We start from the raw sequence: 23,680 nt of genomic DNA on the forward strand, positions 1-23,680 counted from the left end.
GATTAGGAAAAGGGGAGGTGCATAGAGACCTGGGTGTCATGGTTCATCAGTCATTGAAAGTTGCCATACAGGTATAGTAGGCGGTGAAGAAGGCAAATGGTATGTTGGCCTCCATAGCTAGGGAATTTGAGTATAGGAGCAAGGAGGTCTTACTGCAGCTGTACAGGACTTTGGTGAGGCCTCACCTGGAATATTGTGTTCAGTTTTGGTCTCCTAATCTGAGGAAGGACGTTCTTGCTATTGAGGAAGTGCAGCGAAGGTTCACCAGACTGATTCCAGGGATGGCTGGACTGACATATGAGGAGAGAGTGGATCAACTGGAGTTTAGAAGGATGAGAGAGGATCTCATAGAAACGTATAAGATTCTGACAGGACGGGACAGGTTAAAAGCGGGAAGAATGTTCCCAATGTTGGGGAAGTCCAGAATCAGGGGATACAGTCTTATGATAAGGTGTAGGCCATTTAGGACTGAGATGAGGAGAAACTTCTTCACTCAGAGTTGTTAACCTGCCGCAGAGAGTCGTTGATGCCAGTTCATTGGATATATTCAAGAGGGAGTTTGATGTGGCCCTTACGGCTAAAGGGCTCAAGGGGTATGGAGAGAAAGCGGGAAAGGTGTACTGAGGTGAATGATCAGCCGTGATCATATTGAATGGTGGTGCAGGATCGAAGGGCCGAATGGCCTACTCCTGCACCTATTTTCTATGTTTCTATGTACTGAGAGAGCGCTGCACTGCCAGAGGTTGCTGGTTGTTTAATCTCCAAAGAAACAACATCCATTTAGCATAATAGCCACCATTTATCTAACTGCCTTTTTTAAAAGTAAAGTACACTTTACTTTCAAAAGAGACAGTTTTAAAAAGTAATATTTTCACATGACACATGGCAAATCTGTAAAATGCAATTGCTCTTTCAGGAACAACGTCTTAAGGAATTGTTAATTTATAGGCCGGCCCTTTGCATCATGCAGTGAATGCTGATTTGACTGAAGTATTTAGAAAGTGACAGACTCAAATTCAGCAGCAGGTAGAGAAACAAGCTTTCCACCAGAGGAAGTTGGAGCCAAAAGCAGTCAGTGAGAGCCATTAAAGAAATATTTGAACCCGAGGCAAGAAAAGGCCTTTTCTTGTTCCTACGTAACTTCTGTTCTTTTAAACCTGAGCTCTACTGAAGAATCACATTAGAAAAGGTTACCTATCTTTCTTTTTATATGCTGCCTCATCTACTATGCATGTCCTGCTTTTAGATATTATTAGTGTACTCCAACTGTAACTTTGACCACATACAAGATACTGTATTAAAAATGAAATATATACAGAAAATGCTGGAAATATTTAAATTTAAAGATAGAATTTAATACAGAGAAGTAGGAGGTCATACAGAGAAGTAGGAGGGATAGGGAGAGGCAATGCAGACTTAATGGCACAGTTCTAAAGAGTGTGCAGGGACAGAGGGACCTGGGGGGGGCGGGGGGGTTCATGTGCATAGATCTTTGAAGGTAGCAGAACATATTTGAGAGAGTAATTAGCAAAGCATATGGAATCCTGGGCTTCATAAATAGAGGTATTGAGTACAAAAGCAGGGAAGCTATGCTGAACCATCATAAAGCTCTGGTTAGGCCACAACTGGGGTATTGCGTCCAGTTCTGGTCACCACATTTTCAGAAAGATGTGAAGGTACTTGAGAGGGTGCAGAGGAGATTTACCAGAATAGCTCTAGGGATGAGGGATTTTAGCTACAAGGTTAGGTTGGAGAAGCTAGGGCTGCTTCTCCTTGGAGCAAAGGAGGTTGAGAGGAGATTTGATAAGTGTATAAGATTATGGCAGGTTTAGATAAGGTAGACAAAAGCTGTTTCCCATTAGCTGATGGTACAAGGACTAGGGGACACAGATTTAAGGTTTTGGGCAAGAGATACAGGGGACTGTGAGGAAGAACTTTTTTACGGGAGTGGTAATGACCTGGAATTCGCCTCCTACGGGGGTGGTGGAAGTGGAGACGATCAATGATATTAAAAGGAAATTGGATAGGCACTTGAGGGAAATAAACTTGCAGGGCTACAGGGATAGAGCAGGGGAATGGGACTGATTGGATTGGTCTAGAAAGCCGGCATGGATTTGATGGGCCGAATAGCCTCGTTCTGTGCTGTAATGACTATGACTATACACAGCAGGTCAGGCATCATCAGTGGAGAGAGAGAGAGAGAGACAGAATTAACATTTCAGGTTGATGAGCTTTCATCAGAACTGGAAAATATTAACTCTGTTTCTCTCTCCACAGATGCTACCTGAGCTGCTGAGTATTTCCAGCATTTTCTGTTTATATTTCAGAATTCGAACCTCCGCAGCATTTTGCGTTTATGCTAAAAATGAATATGACTTTACCATCTTCCTCTTCACTGTCTGAGTATTGGTCAACATCTCCAGTTCCGTTTTGCTTGAGCGGGGGCACAGCAGGACCCTGTCCCAGCAATTTCAGCAGCTTCTTCTCATAAACCATCCTGGTCGTGGCTACAAGCGGATAGAGAAGGCAGCAAGTCATACAAAAACCAACACCGAGGAATGATTATTACAAAAAAAAAATCTCCTGTGGAATATTTAAAAGAATGGCAGCAGGTGAGTGTGCATTCAAGGGAAGTGGCAAAATCTGGGTCAGTTTGGGGCCAGATTTCAACTGTGGAAAGGGACAGAAAATAGGAAATTGAGAAAATAAAAGACCACAGCGTAGCAGAAAAAAAAGGTAGTGACAGTTAAACAAAATATAACTTTTTTTAAATAACACAAACAGACATGCACAACAATGAGGCTCAACTGCAAGGCAAGGGAATAAATGTCTCCACACAGCACTTAGTATAGAGAGCAAGAACTTGCCATGTGGATGAAATTACAGCTACAAAATTGAATCACTAAATTATTACACTACTCAAAATGAAGAACAGCAGCACAACAACAACATGTATTTATACCACTTCTTCGACATAATAAAACACCCCAAGGGAGTTCAAATGAGACAAAATTTGACAGTGTCAAAGAAGGAGCTATTATGACAGGAGACCAATTGCTTGGGTGGGGGGGGGGGGGGGGGGGCGGAAGAAAGAGAGAGAGAGAGAGAGAGAGAGAGAGAGAGAGAGAGAGAGAGGCAAAGAGGTTTGGGGTGGGAATGCCAGAGCCGAGATGGCTGAAGGCACGGCCGTCAATTGTGGCGCGAAAGAAGTAGGGGATGCACAAGAAGTTAGGATTGGAGGAACGTAGCATTCTCGGAGGGGTGTAGGGCTGGAGTAGGTTATGGAGTTGGGGGGGGGGTGCCATGGAGGGATTTGGACACTTGGATGAAAATTTTTAAACCAAGGCATTTGGTGGACCAATGTAGAGCAGCAGCAAACTTGCATCTGCTAGCCAGGTTTGAAATACTGTAGTTTGTTATAATCATAAAAGTTCATTTACATTGGCAATCCTACCATCTTAATCTAAACAGAAAATGCTGGAAACACTCAGCATCTATGGAGAGAAAAACAGTGTTAAAGTTTCAAGTCGATAACCTGTTGTCAGAACTGAAAAAGGTCACCGACCTAAAACACTTAACTCGGTTTCTTTCTCCTCAGATGCTGCCTAAACCGTTGAGCATTTTTCGCATTTTCTGTTTATATTTCAGATTTCCAGCATCCGCATTATTTTGCTTTGCCACCATTTTAATGTTGCTCACAGGAGCTCTCTGTAACTAAAAACAGATTGCTTGCCGAATGAATTTAATCAGGAGTAATTATCAGAACATTACCTGGCCTGCATCCAGCTGGCTGGCTTCCAGTCGCCTTTTGGCCCATTATGATCTACAAGTTGAGGCCAATTCACAAAATATATTCAAAAAGGAGTTAGATGTAGTCCTTACTACTAGGGGGATCAAGGGGCATGGCGAGAAAGCAGGAATGGAGTACTGAACTTGCATGTTTAGCCATGAACTCATTGAATGGCGGTGCAGGCTCGAAGGGCCGAATGGCCTACTCCTGCACCTATTTTCTATGTGGCCCCATCTGCATATACATTTTTAAAATTCCCATTGTTTGGTGTTCAGAAACAAATACTGCGACTGAGCAGTATGGAAAAGTATTCTGTACCTACCCACAATAGGACCAGGTGTAACTCCATGTTTCATAAGCTGCTCCTTCAACTTTTCAGGGCTCAGCTGCGTCACATCCATTGTAGTAGTATAGTTATGTTTGTCCTCTTTTAGTTTGGGCAGTTCCTTAGTTACAAGGGGAAAAAAGGCAAATGGAAAGTTTAATAACACTTGCAACAAAGGCTGCAGTACCACCAGCCTTTAAACTAACAGAGCAAAAACTCTTTCAACACAAAAAGGTGACTAAGAGATGTGAGTAACCATACACACGTACAAAAAAGCTTCTTACAGGAGGAGTTATGTAAATCAGTAGCGTAATCGCACTAGCAACTAAACATGCAATGACACAAGGCAATGACCACTGATGCAAATAGATTCATCAAATAACATTTTAGTTTGAAAGCACAGAGTGCATTTGTGTACGTGTCCAATTTGTAAACAGTATTGTTAACAGTCACAAGGTTTGAAATGCACATTCTATTCAAAACTTTAATACTCTATAGAATACATACAATAATTTTACTACATAAAAACAAGAACTTTATTTTCCATTATTAATTGGTGCTTGAGGCCGTGTTTATCTTTCAGTAAATTGCACAGCGCCAATTAAATGAATGTTTAAAATTTCATGTAGACGAATGTCAACATTACATCCAATTAAATTTTAATAATTTAACAAATCTATAAAGTGCTAAGCTTTATAAAAACATTAGAACCTCAAATAGTAGGTAGCACAGAATTTTGTAGTGTTAAAGGCAATGGCTAAAATAAGACTGACATTTCCCCAGCAGATGACGAGGACACTTGTGAATTCAGAAGGGTTTTTAATTAATAAGGGGAACAGTTAACATATCTTATTGGTGGAATAACTTACATCCCATATCTAGTGAGCAGTAGAATCAGTACAGTATTCTTAAAAGACTGGTCACAAGGTTTGAAATGCACACATCCTATTCAAAACATGTCAATACTCAAATAATACAACATAAAAACTTTATTTTCCATTGTTAATTGGTGCTCAGGGGCATGTTTACCTTTCAGTGAATTGTACAGCAATGGGGGAGGCTTGGGGAGGAAGCAAATACAAAACACGTGGCCAAATATCAAAATGATATTTCCGGCAATCATACAAGTTGTAAAGTTTTAAATTAGGCTCATTCAGGGATATATTATAGGGAAAAAAGGCTGTGCCAAGTCACTGTTTGTACACTATATACACATTTGGAACTATTTCTAAGAACTTGGGTATTTTAAATCTGTGGTTAAGATTTAGTATTGGGGCAGCTAGATTAAGGAAATTAAAATTAAAAGCATGCTGCACACGCACACACACAGGTGAAGTGTGTCAGGCAGTACATGTGCAGAATGCAGAGTCAAGAATCCTGCAGGTGGTTTACACAGACACGCATCCCAAACAGCATCAATATCGTTCCTCGTTTGGAACTCAGCAATATTACAGCACATAATTATTAGGCACAATACAATCACATGCCAAACCCATCTTCAGTTTAGCACTTCAGACATGAATAGATCCTCAACCCCATCTCCTCATCAGAACAAATCTGGTTAGTATTACTGTAAGATTAGCACAATAATGCAGACCTATACTTGGCCCTCATCTACTTAGTTTTCTCAGCAACATCATCTAAAGACGTGACATCAGGATCCATATGTATGCTGAGGACACCCAGCTCTACCTCACCATTAACTCTCTCGACCCTCCACTGCCTTTGAGTGGTCAGCCTGCTTGTCCAACATCCAGTTCTGGATGTGTCACAATTTCCTCTAATTACACTGGAAAGACCAAAGCCATTGCCTTATGCACTGCAACAAACTGTTCCCTCACCACCGATTCCCCAGCCACTGTCCCAGGCTGAATGAGACGGTTCACAACCTCAGCGCAGTATTTGACCCGGAGTTGAGCTTCCGACCTCTCCATTGCAAAGACAATCTATTTCCAACTCTAACATCAGTTGTCGGCACTCCTGCCCCAGCGTATCTGCTGCTGAAAGCCTCATCCATGCTTTTGTTACTTTCAGACTCAATTATTCCAATGCTCTCTTGGCTGGCCTCCCATCTTCCATAAACTGGAGCGTATCCAAAACTCTGCTGCCCATATCTAAACTCGTACCAAGTCCCACTCATTTATCACCTTGGTGCTTCGCTGACATACATTAGGTACCTCAAATTTAAAATTCTCGTCCTGTGTTCAATCACTCCATTGCCTCACTCCTCCCTATCGCTCCAACCTAAGAAAAATGGGGTTTCAACTCTGGGCTCGAGTCACCCCATCATTGGTGGCCATGCCTTCAGCCATCTAGACATCCAGAGCTCCGGAATTCCCTCAATTTCTCTCTCCTCCTTAAAACCTCATTCTTTGACTAAGCCTTTAGTCCTCTCCTAAGCTTCTTTGCCTTGGTGTCAATTTTTGCCTATTAGGCTGTTGTGAAACACCTCATATGGGGCCCAAGTTTCCACACGAAAAAAAACGGGCGCTCCTCTGAGCTGGGCGCCCGTTTTTCGCGCCTAAAAAAAAAACTCGCGATTCTCGAGCGCTTTGCAGCTCCTTGTCTGCCTGGCGCGGCGCCCAGGGGGGCGGAGCCTACACTCGCGCCGATTTTGTAAGTGGGAGGGGGCGGGTACTATTTAAATTAGTTTTTTTCCTGCCGGCAACTCTGCGCGTGCGCGTTGGAGCGTTCGCGCACGCGCAGTGTGAAAAAAACAATGGCACTCGGCCATTTTTGTAGTTCTTTGTAGCCGTTTAGTTTTTGAACATTTTTTTATAAAGTACATTGCCATCAGCACTGAGGCTTCTTGTAGCAGTGAGAAGGGTGCAGGAAGCCTCAGAAAGTTGAGCCAGCCGTTTCCCGACGACCTCCCCCTTTTGCCGTCGGGAAATGGCTCCTCAATTTTTGAGGCTTCCTGCAGCCTTCTCTCTCTTCCCCCGCCCCCCCCCACTTCGGTCGGCTCCCTCCCTTTCTCCCCCCGCCCACTTCAGTCGGCTCCCTCCCTCCTGCGTTCGGTCGGCTCCCTCCCTCCCGCGTTCGGTCGGCTCCCTTTCCTCCCCCCACCGCGTTCGGTCGGCTCTCTCCCTCCCGCGTTCGGTCGGCTCCCTTTCCTCCCCCCACCGCGTTCGGTCGGCTCTCTCCCTCCCGCGTTCGGTCGGCTCCCTTCCCTCCCCCCACCCCCCCCCCCCCCCCCCCGCGCGTTCGGTCGGCTCTCTCTCTCTCTTTTCCCCCCCTCCCCACGCGTTCGGTCGGCTCCCTCCTCCCCTCCCGCCCGCGTTCGGCAACGGCTGCCTCGTTTTGTGACGCTTGCTGCAGCATTCTCCCTGGCTGAAGCACTTTCACACAGGTAGGAAGATGGTTTATTTAATCTTTTCTTTGCTTATAAATGTTTATTCAGGTTGGATTTATTTGTATAATAATTGTATAAGTATAAATAAGGATTTATTGTAGAATTTAATGAGTTCCCCTCCCCCTCCCACCTCGTTCTGGACGCCTGATTTTTTAATGTGTAGAACAGGTTTTTTCAGTTCTACAAAAATCTTCACTTGCTCCATTCTACTTTAGTTTGGAGTACATTTTCACTGTGGAAACTTTCAAATCAGGCGTCAGTGGCCGGACACGCCCCCTTTTGAAGAAAAAATTCTGTTCCAAACTAGAACTGTTCTACCTGACTAGAACTGCAGAAAAAAAAATGTGGAGAATTGCGATTTCTAAGATAGTCTGTTCTCCACCAGTTGCTCCTAAAAATCAGGCGCAAATCATGTGGAAACTTGGGCCCATGGTTTCTTAAGTTGAAGGTGCTACATAAATGCAAGTCATACTTCTACAATCTAGTGATGCCCACACCTCAAAAATACAACTGGCCGAGAGAGTAGGTATTAAAATGACAATAATTCAAATTTGCAGACATTATCATGGTGTCAGCCTTGGCTCAATGGTCACACTCTTTCTAGCCTTTACTTCAGAAGGTTATGGGTTCAAGCCCCACTCCAGAGAGTTTATAATCCAAGCTGACACTTCAGTGCAGTACTGAGGGAGAGCTGCACTGTCGGAGGTACTGTATTTCAGATAAGACGTGAAGTAAAAGCTTTATCTGCCCATGGCACTATTCAAAGAAGAGCTGGGGAGTTCTCCCGGTGTCCTGGCTAATATTTATCCCTCCAACATCACAAACAGATTATCTGGTCAGGTAATACAATGCTGTTCGTGGGAGTCTGCTGCGCGGAAATTGTCCGCTGTGTTTCCTACATTACAACAGTGCGGTGCAGAGGGACCTGGGATCCTTGTGCATGAAACTCTTTTGAGTCCTTGTGTATGAATCCCAAAAAGTTAGTTTGCAGGTGCAGCAGGTAATCAGGAAGGTGAATGGAATGTTGGCCTTCATTGCGAGAAGGATGGAGTACAAAAGCAGGGAGGTCCTGCTGCAACTGTATAGGGTATTGGTGAGGCCGCACCTGGAGTACTGCGTGCGGTTTTGGTCACCTTACTTAAGGAAGGATATACTAGCTTTGGAGGGGGTACAGAGACGATTCACTAGGCTGATTCCGGAGATGAGGGGGTTACCTTATGATGATAGATTGAGTAGACTGGGTCTTTACTCATTGGAGTTCAGAAGGATGAGGGGGGATCTTATAGAAAAATTTAAAATAATGAAAGGGATAGACAAGATAGAGGCAGAGAGGTTGTTTCCACTGGCCGGGGAGATTAGAACTAGGGGGCACAGCCTCAAAATACAGGGGAGCCAATTTAAAAACAAGTTGAGAAGGAATTTCTTCTCCCAGAGGGTTGTGAATCTGTGGAATTCTCTGCCCAAGGAAGCAGTTGAGGCTAGCTCATTGAATGTATTCAAGTCACAGATAGATAGATTTTTAACCAATAAGGGAATTAAGGGTTCCGGGGAGCAGGCGGGCAAGTGGAGCTGAGTCCACAGCCAGATCAGCCATGATCTTGTTGAATGGCGGAGCAGGCTCGAGGGGCTAGATGGTCTACTCCTGTTCCTGATTCTTATGTTCTTATTACACTTTAAAAGTACTTCATCGGCTGTACAGCACTTTGGGACGGGCCGAGTTCATGAAAGGCACTATATTCAATATTCGCAGTATTTTATAAGTTATTAAAAGCTTTTATCTAAAGTACAGTGCAGCACCTACATCTTTAAATCAGCTCAAATGCCTACTTCAGCACAAAACCCGTCAGAACATTACGACTTCTGAGCAAATCCATTTTTAAAGACTAAATTTTCTCTGGAAAATTAACTTGATTCGATCTGAAGGGGGTACCACTACACTTCAGTAATTAGTACTGGAAGTCACATAAGAAATATTACCAACTGTTTACTCTCCTTTTGGAAAGGTCAGCTGTTGCAAGACCCATCTGATCTCCACAAACTGGCACAAAATTCCCAATTTAAGGGAAGTGAATTAGGGAAAAGAAATCAGGTACTACTTGCTACTGGTCTTTGCACAGTTCCATCACTTTTTTTTGGAATAGGTGTCACTTGTAAGATTAATTAGCTAGACTTTTAATTTCATTACATAACCCAACACATTTACTCCATTTTTATCGGCACATTGCTGTGCTCTGCAAGGCCAGCAGAATTTGGCTGGTGCAAAGTGTAACTAAACCCTGAGGTATGCAAGATGGCCATTTAAGAGCTAGTTACTAAAATAACTATGCTCCCTCGAGTCCTGATACGCAAAATCTCTGCTGGCTGAAAAAAAAAATCAGCACTGGGGTGTCAGTTAATTCCCACGCAGAGTTCTCCCCTGCCCCCCCCGCCAATTCTTAGCTCAGTGAAGCAAAAATATGAGGTAATAAAGCAGATCAGTCACAGGTCAAATTTCATGAAGTTAAATTAATTCCATTCAACCTGTGGATTAAGTTTGCACTGACCCATTCGGATACAAGTCACAACTACAGGGAAAAAATGCAAAAAAAGGGATAGAAATCAGACTAGGCCCATTTTCATGCCTGAAAGCGGCAATGCGATCCAAGTGTGCGCCTCATCAGCATATTTTCAGCGATTGTCAATTGCAGCCCGTCACTATGATATCCAATTTGGGCCAGCAGCCTCACCGGCAACGGCCCTTGGTAAACCCGGGGGTAGGAGGAGGGCAAAAGAAAGAGAACAGAAGTGTGGCTAGTGCTGGCTGGCAGTGGCCCATAGTAGTGCTGTAGAGCTGAGAGAAGCACTGTGCTTCCCTTTCTCTTCACCACCCTCCCAGTCTCTACAGGCACTCTGCTGCCCCTTTCTCCATGTAAATGCAAGTTTAAATGAGAAAACTTGCTTTTTGGTTGATGGCCTCAAGCAGTCCCTTTAAGGGCTGCAGATAAGGCCGCTGAAGCACCTAAAAAACTGAGCTGATTGCATACATACTCCGTTCAGTCATACATTTCTGGGAGAGCTCCTCAAACAGGTGTTAGCGCACCCCCCCCCCCCCCACCAATTGAAATTTGCAAGGGGCCCAAACACCTGTTCTAGGCTGGCACCAGGATTGCCAGAGTAGCACCTGCCCCAATACAATGTCAGACATATTTCAGGCGTCCTTGGGATGCAGGACACAGCAGTGGGAAATTGGTACTTTTTGACTCAGTTCTACGCCTGCAAAAAACAGGTGCAGTGGTGTTTAATTTCTACTCCCGAAAGTTAGAGTACATCACCAATGGCTGAAATTAATAGCCAATATCTTTAAGGAATTGCACAATTAAATAAAGGGTACTGGTATTAGAAATCTATGAAAAACATATACAACCAGAGCTATTTTTCTACAAACTAAAATCCAGTTGACATACATAAGAGTTCTGATTACCCCTCCCCTCTCCCACCTCAACCTTAAATTAGCCCATCAGTTCACTACCTTATTCAGGCAGTAGTATTCCACTTCAGGTGAAGGAGAAGAAATTTGAAGGTTTGTTCTGTGCATTAACCGCAGAGCTGATAATCTGCAAGATAGCTTCATTAAAACATAATTGTGGTTGAAATCAGTTATTCTCCCTCCTCCACCCCAACCAAAAAACACACTCCATTGCAGCTTGACATTTATTTCACCCCCAAGAAACAAAAATTGTTGAAATATTTTACAAACACCCTACATGACTAACTTTTAGTTTGTTTCAAAATAGCAACACTACATAAAAATAATGCAATGCCCAGTTTATTGCATTCAAAGTGAAGCGGGTGGCACAGCAGGTTACGACAATGTTTAAATCCAGCCCAGATTAATAAAATGAAAGTTTGCTCTTTCTGCTGGTTGGACGATGAAATGGGTTTGGAATCAGTTGTACCTCAGTTGCAAGTGAAGTGGGTGTGAGCCCAAACACAGCAAAGACAAATATGGTTGTAATTAAGACACATTTTTACAATAATCAAAACGTGTCTGATCATGCTGCACTTGACACTGAAGAGCTAGATGCTAACACCAGGTATTAGTGAGAAAATGTTATTTTCCCAGTATAGACAACCTGCACATTGATGAGCAGACAAAAAACAAACCTTGCTACAATTAGAACATTTTCCTCTGGTTTCAGATCCCTATGTTATAGATCAGGTTTTCAATGATACGGTGATATAACTGCACAAACTGCTGTGCATTTTTTTTTAAATCAGGCTAGGCAAAAATTAATTCAACTATTCTAAAAGCTCACTAATAATTTAAAATGGTTCCACTTTAGATTTGCTTTCTGTACTGCTCCGGAATTTAGTCTTGAATTGTTTAATAAGTAGGTAATGTTTTTAAGATGGATTTTTTCAAAGCACAGTGAGCCAGAACTATGTTGGACATTACTTTTTCTCCAGGCTCGAAATTACTAGTTTTTTATAAAAACCTGAAGAGGCCAGTCCGATAATCCCTGCTGCTTATATCAGACATTAAACATTTTCCAGAAACATCTACACATACTGTAGACAATAAGAAAAAGTAGTATGACCAATGGTTTGCTGTATTATTCGATGACTGCTCTTGCATGTATTGTAGTCTGCAATATACACAAGTAAAAAAAATCCCACCCCACCCGTGACTTTGGGAAAATCCTGGGGGATGTTAGCCAAAATTATCTTTTTTCTCCAGTTACAAAGTTAAGTTAAAGTGAAACTTAGTGTATCTGTTTAGTGAAATGACTTCATAAAGCTTTGACATTTGATCAAGAGTATTTCAAAATATTATACGCTAGCAGATTTCTTGTGGTGTTCATGGTATGTCACAGGATACTTTTTTTTTGGTTAGACAGCAGCATATCATTTAACGTACAGAGGTGTAGTTGTGAGCAACGTGATCTGTCCCTTTATGCTAGCAAGATCTAATTCCTGATTGGTGCATTTTGAGTTCAAATAGACCAAGGGCTTATCTATAGATTGGCAGATGCATGTGAATTTCTGGCTCCTCCCAAAGCTCTGAAGAAACCACAGAGAATGACTAGCTTTTTAAAAAAAAACAGTACCAGATACCAGCATGTGTGAAAATGTGTGATGTCTGGTATGATGGATGTATCCTAAACTTTGCTCATGGGCCTGAGATTGAGAGAGCATTTGTGATGTTTGGCGTGGTCTTATTGCAAGCTGGGAGTACACAGCGAAGGGCTGGAGAGGAATGTGCAGTAGACGAGGGCAGTAGGAGGGAGGAAGCAAGGGAACAGAACACAGTACAGGGGATGAAGAAAAGGAGCACAGCTGAGAGGGTGACCATGAGGAAATACAGCACAAGGGAAAAACAGGGTAAGGGAACAGGTGTTTGTGTGCGCAATAATTTTTGCAATGAGCCTAGAGAAAAGCAGGGACTTTCAGGGTTAATAGCGTCAAGAACATAAATGAACAATAGGTGTTCTGAGATTCCCTCCCCCCAGATCTGATTTCTAATCGAAAAGCTGTACGAGAAAAAAACTTTTGTTTGTTCAAATCATATAATCTGGATATACCCTTTAAGAAATAAATGAATGGTTAGCCTGTCGCTCAATTCTAAGAATGAGCTGCAATTTCCTATTTCAGATGAGATGTTAGATGGGGCCTCGACTTGTCATCTTTGGTAAATGTGAAAGATCAAATAGCACTATTGAAAGGGGTGTCCTACCAGTGTCCCAGCCAACACCATCAAACACAGATTATCTGGTCATTTCTCTCATTGCTGTTTGCGGGACCTTGCTGTGCAGAAATATAACATAGGGGAGTCCAGGGTTATAGGGAACAGCCAGGAATGTGGAGCTGAGGCTAGGATCAGATCAGTCATGATCCTATTGAATGGCAGAGCAGGCTCGAGGGGACGTATGACCTACTCCTGATCCTATTTCTTATATTCTTAAATTGGTTGTGACAACACTGGAAAAGAACTACATTGGCTGTGAATTGCTTTAAGACGTCTTGGAGGTCATGAAAGGCGCTATATAGAATCATAGAACGGTTACAGCACGGAAGGCGGCCATTTGGCCCATCAAGCCCATGCCAGCTCTCTGAGCATTTCAGCTAGCCCCACTCCCCCACCCTTTCCCCGTAGACTTGCATTTTTTTTCGCCCTTCCGGGTTACTTATCCAATTCCCTTTTGAAAGCCGTGATTGAGTCTGCCTCCACCCCCTCCCCCTTCAGTTATTGCATTCTGGATCCTAACCACTCACTGTGTAAAATTTTCTTTTATGTCGCCTTTGGTTCTTTTGCAAATCACTGTAAATCTGTGTCCTCTGGTCCTTGACCCTTCCACCAGTGGGAACGGTGTTTCTCTATCTACTCTGTCCAATCCCCTCATGACTTTGAACACCTCTATCAAATCTCCTCTCAACCTTCTCTGCTCGGAGGAGAACAACTCCAGTTTCTCCAGTCTATCTATCTATCAGGACTGTGGAGGGATGTGATCAGGACCCAGGGGAGCCGTGAGTTTGGGGCCAGGGGGCCAGGGGCAGCACGGGCCAGTCCATACTGGAAATTGCACTCCGCTTCCATTAAGGGTTGGCAAGGCCAATTCTGCAGCACGAGCAGGACTTCCACGCTGGGGGCTAAAATTCCCTGCCCCAGAAGGTTACCGCCCCAAAGATGGGAGCCTATGCGGGGAAGCAGAGGGAAGTTGAGGGGAGACGGGGGCGGAGGATGGAGGGGAAAGTGGTGGAGGTGGGGGGCGGAGAAACCCAGGACGGGGAACAGGAGGGGCCACATTGCAGCGGAGGTCTGGGGGGGGGGGTGGGGGGGCGGCGAAGTGTGTTGGCGGGGCGGGCCTGGGGGCTCTGTGCCTCGGTGCGGGGAGTGTTCAGAGTGGGATGGACGGGTTGACTGTGCAGATGGCGGTTGGTGGATGTGGTGTGGTTTGCGTCGCGGGGGCATGGCTCCGGGGTGGCCGGGGCCTCGACATCCGGGGGTGTTCGGCATTTGGGAAGGATTCTGATGGGATGGGGCGGGGTAAGTGTTCCCGGTGTTGGGTGGGTCCGGAGCCAGGGGGTGGGGGCGGGGGCACGGTCTTGGGATGGGGGGTGGGCTGTTTGGGGCTGGGATCGGGAGAGACTTCTTCACTCGGGGAGTTGTTGGCCTGTGGGGTTCCCTGCCGTGGAGAGTTGTTGATGCCAGTTCATTGGAGGTGTTCGGGAGGGAGTTGGATGTGGTCCTTGCGGCTAGGGGGGGGGGGGAAGAGAGGTGCTGGGATGGGTGATCAGCCATGATCTTGTTGAATGGCAGTGCAGGCTCAAAGGGCTGAATGGCCTACTCCTGCACCTATTTTCTATGTTTCTATAACTGAAGTCTTTCATACCTAGAATCATTCTCATCTTTTCTGCACCCTCTCTATGGCCTTCACATCTTTCCTAAAGTGCAGTGCCCAGAATTGGACACAATACTCCAGTTGAGGCCAAGCCAGTGTTTTAAACCGGTTCATCGTAATTTCCATGCTTTAATACTCTATACCTCTATTCATGAAGCCCAGGATTCCGTAAGCTTTTTTAAACTGCTTTCTCAACCTATCCTGCCACCTTCAATGATTTGTGCACATATACCCCCAGGTCTCTCTGTTCATGCACCCACTTTAGGACTGTATCCTTTAATTTATATTTCATCTTAGTTTGCAAGCCCTGCCCTTTTTGTCTCGCAGACAGAGGACAGCAAGAGACATTTTGTGAATTGTAGTCTCTCAGCGGGACACTAGTGCATTCCAAGAGCTTCCAGCTTGGCTTCAGCCTGGTGATCCAGCAAAATAACATTCCAGGCTTCGAATACAGGGAAAAGCCTCTGTACAGAATCACTTGAAATTCAAATGCATACAAGAATTGCATAGGCAAGTTTAAATTTGTTGTTATGAATTATATAGTCATAACGGCACAGGCCATTCGGCCCTCTGGAGAGCAATTACTTTTAATGTCTTTCTTATTTCAGAAACCTTACTTTCATGATGGTCCCCCAAGGTGACTGACAAACCAAGATAGTGCCCAAAATGAATGCAATAATATACTGAACCATTTCATTAACCTTTTAAAAAAAAAAAATTGATAGCCATTTCTTGACTGGCGCATTCTATACATTTTTAGTTATAATTCTTTTGGCTGAAATATCATTTTCATAAGTCAGGTACAAGTGTGCCAAACTCTTGCTAGTTGCAAGACACATACACGTTATTACAATGACATTCATGGTGTAGTGTGATTTTGGTTCTCTTTTTACCAACAGTGGTTCTCAGTACAGAAGAAAACCATTTTGGTGCTTTGTGGTGCTCACTAGCATCAAAATAAATTATATAGACTAATATGACAAAAAAAAGCCGCTGTAAATTCATTGCAAATCTATGGAGTAGATTTTGCATGCGGGTTCCCCGATCGTTCACTAAAAGGTACAACGCGAGATCGGAAATTCCAGGCCCTGCCCCATGTACCTTTCCTAATGAGCCAATCTTTGTGCATGGGCCTAGAAAATATGTATGGAGGCTATACAGCCAAGTGTATTCCTAGCTTCAATCAAGTGCAATATCCAGCACTGGTCAATGATGAATGGAAGCCCTAACTCACTTCCTCCACCCTCTCCCCACAGTCTGGGGTCACTGCAGACAAAATTAGTGTTTTAAAACTAATAATTCGGTGTTGTCAAGGTGGCCGGTATTGAACCCCTGTTGTATGCAAATTCATTAGTTATTCATATAATAAAATTTATTTCCAACTGCCAGTAATCTACCCTATAGTGTGCAACTAAAAGCTACAGTAAAACTGCACCATACAATCACCATTGAAGAAAAGCAACAGGGATCGATTAGCATCGTAATCACAATAATACTCTTGAGTATTGCCATCCAAAATATTTAGCCACTTTACTGTAGAGTGGTTAGTATTTAGAATGCATTGCCTGATCGGGTAGTGCATACAGATACAAATTCAATAGTAGCCTTCAAAAGGGAGCTGGATAAATACTTGGAGAAAAATTTGCAGGGATTATGGAGACACAGCAGCTGAGTGGGACCGACTGGATTGCTCTTTGAAAGGACCGCGCAGACTCAATGGGCCGAATGGCCTCCTTCTGTGCTGTACTATTCTATGAAAACCATACTCAAGTACCATAAATGGAAGTTCCTGTTCTTTACTATTCCTCCTCCTCCAGCCATTTTTTCCTTGCTGGGACACAGTTCTATTGGTCCTGGGAACCTTTGGTACTTTCCTCAAGTGATCAGTATTCATGTTTGAATTTGACTGAATGTGCTGACAGTTATTAAACTGTGGCAGGCACCACAGCCGCATCTGATCCTGCACTAACTCTACAACCGCACATGCGCACTTCTAGCTGCAATCACGATTTAGAAATCAAGAATGGCCCCTGTCCGAGATAAGACCAGCTAATTCAACACAGGCCAGAGATTGAACCATATGCCTTCCTGTTATGCATGACTAGAAAAGCTCACTCGGTCACTATTAGTCTTTCTTGTGGAATTCTGCCATGAAGCTACATTCCTGACCCTATTAAAAACAACAAAGGCCAAAAATAAGCAACTTTCTTCTATGGACCTTTGCAAAAGCAGTTCTAAGCATTGGATTATAAATATCTACAAGATCTCCCCTGATAGCACAGATGGCAAATGTAGCATGAAGCTCAGCCATAAAGACCAGAGATAGCAGATTGAATTCTCAGTCTGTGCTGAGTTAGGTAATCTTAGCCAGTATTGCCAATCCGGATTCTTTCCGGCAGATATCACGGGGGAGGGGGTTAGAGAGAGAGCGAGAGACAGCGAGAAAAAAGCAAAAGACAAAGAAAACAATGAGAAATCAACCGAGAAAGAATGCAAAATGGAGAGAACGTCCCTTTTAAGTTTGTATATGCATAAGTGAATTCTCTAACCCATATGGGTCAATGCTGGGTAAAAATATTCACTTGTATTGCTTATCTGTACTCAGTTCATAAGGTAATTACAGATAAACCAGGCCACTCATCCATCCAGAAAGATCCTAAAGAACCCCATTTTAGCATTGAATTATTTCTTTTAAAAGATTCCAGCATTCGTGCCTCCACTATTCTTCTTGAATGGCTATTTCAAAAGTTAATTACTCGGTGAAAATTTTCATCACATGCGTAAGGAAGTGAACACTAAGCTAGAAAAAACATTGAGATTAGGATACCAAACCAAAGGGAGGAGAGGCAGATAGAGAATCCAGTGACGGTCAGCAAGGATGTGGATGTGGGCAAGCAGGACAAGACAAAATCTGCAGAGTTTTGGACAAGCTGTAGTTTATAGTAGGTGAAGGCTGCAAAGAGGATGTTAAGAATGGTCAACAGTGGAAGTGTCAAAGATCTGTCTGCAAAACAGTTTTGTGGGAGAAGCCAGAGAGGATCAAGGATGCAAAAGTGGAAGTAAGCAGCCTAGTGATGAATAGGATGTAGGGTTTAAAGCTCAGCTTAGAGTCAAACAGGATGAGAATATTGCAAACAGTCTGGCTCAGCTCGAGCACAAGGGCAAGGAGGGATATGAAATCAGTGATGGGGAAGTGGAAGCAATGGCGTTGGCCGCAAACAATACCTTCAGTCTAACAGATGTTGAGCTGGAGAAAGTTGTCCCTCATTGAAAACATCTGGCTGCACTAACTTACTCCTGTCCCATTTTGATTCGATTTTTCAAAAAGTTCTGCCTCAAATGCATTTACCCACCAAATCTTTAGATTTAAGTATTTGTATGGGGGCAGGGGTGGGAAGAGTTCACTTGTATTTTGTCTCCTTCCACTCAATTCTCTCAAGTGCTATTTCTGAACCAAGAAGAGAGACAGAGAACATGGCTGTGTCTTGGTCAAAAGTTTCCAAGTTTTGTGCATGGTGGGCATCGGAGGTGCAAATCATGGAGCCTCAGGGATCATATATAAAATTTAAGTCCACATTCTGATTACTTTGGATATATTTCAAGTTTCTGATGTCAACAGATCTTGTTATTCTGAATTATTGTTTATCCACCAATGCAGCAACAATGCTAAAATCAGCCTTTTCCAAAACTCCAAGCCAACAAAATTCTGATAGGACTAATCAACAAATGAGAAATAAAACCACAATTAGGATGGAGTTGCCTGGGTTCTGAGAGCTAAGCCATGGCTTGGAGGCTACATGTGGCCTATGGGATACAGTTTGTAAACTTATCCTTCCTGTGGCAAAGGACAGCATAGTTAACATTAAAAGTTCTGACGGAAGGTCATCGGCCAGAAACGTTAACTGTCTTTCTCTCCATAGATGCTGCCTGACCTGCTGAGTATTTCCAGCACTTTGTTTTTATTTCAGATTTCCATCCGCAGTATCTTGCTTTTGTGTTAAAAGTTTATTGTTGGGGACTGGGGGAAGGGGGCAAGGTGGTTCCGTTGGTGATAAAAATGGGGAAATCGACTGTGTAATTATCACTGGATACACAGTCATTAACCCAAAAGATAGTTCACCTCGAACAAATTAGCTCAATTTAGCAATTTCTCAACGTCCTCTCTCCTCTCCACCTCCCCCCCACCCAACAAAATTGTTATTAGCACTAGTTCTTTAAAAGATTTTTAAAAATTCACGGTTCAATGCAGGAAACTGCTGGGTGTGGTCCTACCAACAAGTCAAAAGGAAAGTTGCAATATTGTACAGTTCTCCCACACCCGAGAATCGGCTCCGAGGAGTAACGGCCATTTTGTAGCTTTAATGTCATTAACAAGCTTTGCTGTCAATTTGGGACATCATCTCTTGGTCGGTTAGCGCCTTAAAATAAAACTCACTGCAGGCTATGCATTATCCTACATACGATCCCCCTCCCTCCTAAATAAAAACCTAATATACTTAAGTGCGACATTTCAATTTATGGATTATATTATGCATGAAACTCAGCCATTTGAAAACACAGATGCTTGAATAAAAAGCGAACATTCAACAACCACATACTCTTAAAGAATTCACGAAATGATATAAATACATTAAGGTACACAACGCAAACAGTTTTCTGTTTATCGAAGAGAAAGGGCAGCAAATTCAAGTGCAACCAACAGCCACAAACTTACAACAAATCTGCTTAGAACAAGAAACTGCGCACACATACAGCCCAGTTTTAAAGAATGCTAACAATGAGCCCGACCCAGTAAAATGTTCCAAATCCCGTACCTCGGAGCCCAACTAAATGCTTTAATACTGACAACCACTGTCACGTACAAAACATACACAAACACATCGAGTTCCCTAAACTCACGGTGCTTTTAACTTCCGAAGAATCCTCCTCGTCGCTGGAAAAATCCACCCTTAATTCTGACTTATTCTTAGAAGTAATGTGTTTTAAATAGAGCTGCACATAAAACTCTTTCTTCTGCTCCTTCTGCGGTAAAGACACGTTGTGAGCAATTAATTCACTCTTCAGTCTGCTTTTAGTTAAATGAGACGGGTTCTGCTTCTCCCCAATATCTGACATATTCAGCACGAGGGCCAAACCGCTCTTTTATTTATAAATTAAGGTTAGACACTAACCAAAGAAACAGCATGTAAAATCCCACTGCACAGCCGCAAGTACGATTTACACACTGTACATCAAAACAAGTTCATGGCGGATTGGACGCGATTGAAAGAGGAAACCCATTGGACAAACGTATTAACTCCTTCGAGGCCAAATCAAAGAAAAGAAAATGGGTACTGTAATAAATAAACCTCTGATAAGAATCCAAAAGCACACGTGCTTTGAACTGATTTTTTGGTTTGTCTGAATACCACAATATTCCAAGGCCAGCAGCAACATATTTCAGAGAATTAAGACATTAAGATGGAACAGAGCGCATTGGATACAGCAAAAGCATTTTTAATCCGGACAACATCCTGGCTGTCGTCCTAAAATATCAGAACTAGCCACACACCTAGCCAAATTGTTTCACTCCAGACATGACACCAGCACCTACCCAACAATGTGGAAAATTTCCCAGGTTCGTCCTGTCCATATACATCTAACCCTAATTAACATCTAATTAATTATCATCCTATCAGCTTCCTCGCAATAAAGAAATAACTTGGATTTATATAGCACTTGTCACGACCTTAGATGGTCCCAAATCATGAAGTACTTGTGAAGTGTCATCACTGTTGTACTGTAGCAATCCTGGCAGCCAATTTGCACACACCAAGGTCTCACAAGCATCAATGAGATAATGACCAGATCATTTTACTGATGTTGGTTGAGGAATAAATATTGGACAGAAGACTGAAGAGAACTTCCTTGCTCTTCGAATAATGCCATGGGATCTTTTACGTCCACCCGAAAGACAGTACCTCTGACAGTGTAGCACTGGAGCGTCAGCCTAGATTTTGCGCTCAGGGCTCTGGAGTTGGACTTGAACCCACAACCTTCTGTCTCAGAGGGGTGAGTGCTACCCACCGATTCAAAACTGAGCGAAAACTTACTTGCTTGGAGGTGCTGAGGATTGAACTCGGGATCGGGGCCTCACATGCAAAGCATGCATTCTACCACTGATCTACATTGCCAATTAATATTAGCAAAGTAATGGATAGAGTCATGAAAAAAAGCCATCAAGTGACACCTACTTACCATATCCTGCCCAATGGCCTGAAAGGGAATGTATCTGATCAATGGCCTTAAAGGAAAAGCCAGTTTGGCAGTTAAACATTAGAAATGTGTTGCAACCCCCAGTCTAACTGTGCATAATACCATGGGAGATCAGCTAGTGTATACCTAAAAAGATACTCACATGAAATTAAATTGTGATTTTTAATACATCCACACAAAAGAATAATTAAAGTCTTGTCATATTGGTTATTATTTTATAAAGCCCTCTTCACTAACATCTGGGGACTTGTGCCAAAATTGGGAGAGTTATCCTACAGACTCATAATCAACATAATCACAGGCAGTCCCTCGAAATCGAGGAAGACTTGCTTCCACTCAAAAAGTGAGTTCTTAGGTGACTGAACAGTCCAATACAGGAACCAGTGTCTCTGTCACAGGTGGGACAGACAGTCATTGAAGGAAAGGGTGAAGAGTCTGGTTTGCCGCACACTCCTTCCGTTGCCTGCACCTGTTTTCTGCATGCTCTCGGCTACGAGACTCGAGGTACTCAGCGCCCTCCCGAATGCACCTCCCTCCACCTAGGGTGATCTTTGGCCAGGGACTCCCAGGTGTCGGTGGAGATGTTGCATTTTATCAAGGAGGCTTTGAGGGTGTCCTTGAAACGTTTCCTCTGCCCTCCTTGGGCTCGCTTGCCGTGTAGGAGTTCAGAGTAGAGCGCTTGTTTTGGGAGTCTTGTGTCAAGCATGCGAACAATGTGGCCTGTCCAGCGGAGCTGGTCGAGTTGGTCAGTGCTTCGATGCTGGGGATGTTGGCCTGATCGAGGATGCTAACGTTGGTGTGTCTGTCCTCCCAGGGGATTTGCAGGATCTTGCGGAGACATCGTTGGTGGTATTTCTTCAGCGATTTGAGGTGTCATCTGTATATGGTCCACGTCTCTGAGCCATACAGGAGGGTGGATATCACTACAGCCCTGTAGACCATGAAGCTTGGTGCCAGATTTGAGGGCCTGATCTTCAAACACTCTATTCCTCAGGCGGCCGAAGGCTGCGCTGGCGCACTGGAGGCGATGTTGAATCTCCTAGTCGTCGCCGATACCCTACAGACTAGTCAAGCAACAGCCTGACCGTCATACTCACAGAATCATATCTTTCAGCCAATGTCCCAGATTCCTCTATCACCATCCCGTGTATGCCATGTCCCACCAGCAGGAGAAACCCACCAGAGGTAGCAGCAGCGGTATACAGTCTGGAGGGAGTGGCCCTGGGAGTTCTGAACATTGACTCCGGACACAATGAGGTCTTATGTCATCAGGTCAAACGTGGGCAAGGAAACCTCCTGCTGATTGTCACTTACCTCCCTCCCTCAGCTGATGAATCAGTACTCCTCCATGTTGAACACCACTTGGAAGAGCATGGAGAGCAGCAAGGGCACATAATGTACTCTGGGTGGGGGACTTCAATGTCCATCACCAAGAGTGCTCAGTAGTACCGCTACTGACTGAGCCCTGAAGGACATAGCTACCAGACTGGGCTTGTGGCAGGTGGTGAGAGAACCAACATGAGGGGAAAAACCTACTTGGCCTCATCCTTACCAATCTATCTGTATAGGTAAGTATTGTGTTCCTAACACAGATGAGACTGCACACAGGGAGGTTAAAGTAACAGTGAGTCCAGTCTTTAATAAGACACTCCAGAGTGAGGAACAAGCCTGAGGGGCCGGCTTATATTACAGTGCTCCCAAGGGATGCTGGGATCCCTTGGAACTTCAGGGGATGAGCTCCCTGGTGGCGGAACGTGGGAGTGCATGCTTTACAGATACACAGCATCACTCCTCCCCCTCCCCCCACCAAAGTCAAAGTGAAAACTTACAAGGTGAGGCGGTCGGGAGCCTTTCTTTCCCTGGTGGACCGCCTCGGTACAAATGTCTGTTCTGGTGTGTTGGCTGTGCCCTCGCTGGGCTGGCGTGTTGTTGGCCCTGCAGGGTTGCTAGGTGAGCCTGGCCTTGCTGGGCTGTTGAGCGTGATGGGTTAGATTTCCTGGTCCGGTGTGGTATTGTTGATTCTTTGGGTGTGTGTTGTGGGCTCGAAAAAGGTGGTGTCTGCTGTGGGTTGTTCAGGGCAGTCTGTGAACCGCAGCCTCCTTTGGTCCAGGTGCTTCCTGCAAATTTGTCCATTGTCTAGCTTGATTACAAACACCCTATTCCCTTCTTTAGCTATCACAGTGCCCGCGATCCACTTAGGACCATTGTCCATAGTTTAGCACATACACAGGGTCATTCAGATCAATTTCTCGTGATACAGTGGCGCGACCATCGTTTACATTTTGTTGCTGCCGCCTGCTCTCTACCTGATCATGCAGGTTGGGGTGAACCAGCGAGAGCCTGGTTTTAGGTGTCCTTTTCATGAGTAGCTCAGCCGGGGGCACCCCTGTGGGGTCTCGTGCAGTAGCTGAGCAGTACTCGGGACAGGAGGGTTTGGAGTGAGCCTTGTGTGACTCGTTTAAGGCTTTGTTTGATTGTTTGTACTGCCCGCTCTGCCTGCCCATTGGAGGCTGGTTTAAACGGGCCGAGGTGACATGTTTGATCCCATTGCGGGTCATGAATTCTTTAAATTCGGCACT

General features: G+C 44.1%; 1 protein-coding gene across 3 annotated transcripts in view; it reads right to left on the minus strand.

Moving 5' to 3' along the window:
• Window positions 1-23,680, minus strand: part of LOC139228072 (lamina-associated polypeptide 2, isoforms beta/delta/epsilon/gamma-like) — a 61,150-nt gene that overhangs the window by 20,015 nt on the left and 17,455 nt on the right. The window contains exons 1-4 of one of the 3 annotated variants that reach the window (XM_070859239.1): window positions 20,398-20,419; window positions 10,976-11,060; window positions 4,113-4,236; window positions 2,382-2,507 (exon numbers count right to left, since the gene is read on the minus strand). In XM_070859239.1, coding sequence (XP_070715340.1) covers window positions 2,382-2,507; window positions 4,113-4,236; window positions 10,976-11,041 — 316 coding nt within the window. In that variant the 5' untranslated portion in view covers window positions 11,042-11,060; window positions 20,398-20,419. Of the gene's footprint in view, window positions 1-2,381; window positions 2,508-4,112; window positions 4,237-10,975; window positions 11,061-19,745; window positions 20,012-20,397; window positions 20,420-23,680 lie in introns of those variants that run through there. The other 2 variants (XM_070859238.1, XM_070859237.1) reach the window with 2 other exon arrangements.

The sequence above is a fragment of the Pristiophorus japonicus genome, chromosome 17 (assembly GCF_044704955.1).
Source record: "Pristiophorus japonicus isolate sPriJap1 chromosome 17, sPriJap1.hap1, whole genome shotgun sequence".
NCBI lineage: Eukaryota > Metazoa > Chordata > Chondrichthyes > Pristiophoridae > Pristiophorus > Pristiophorus japonicus.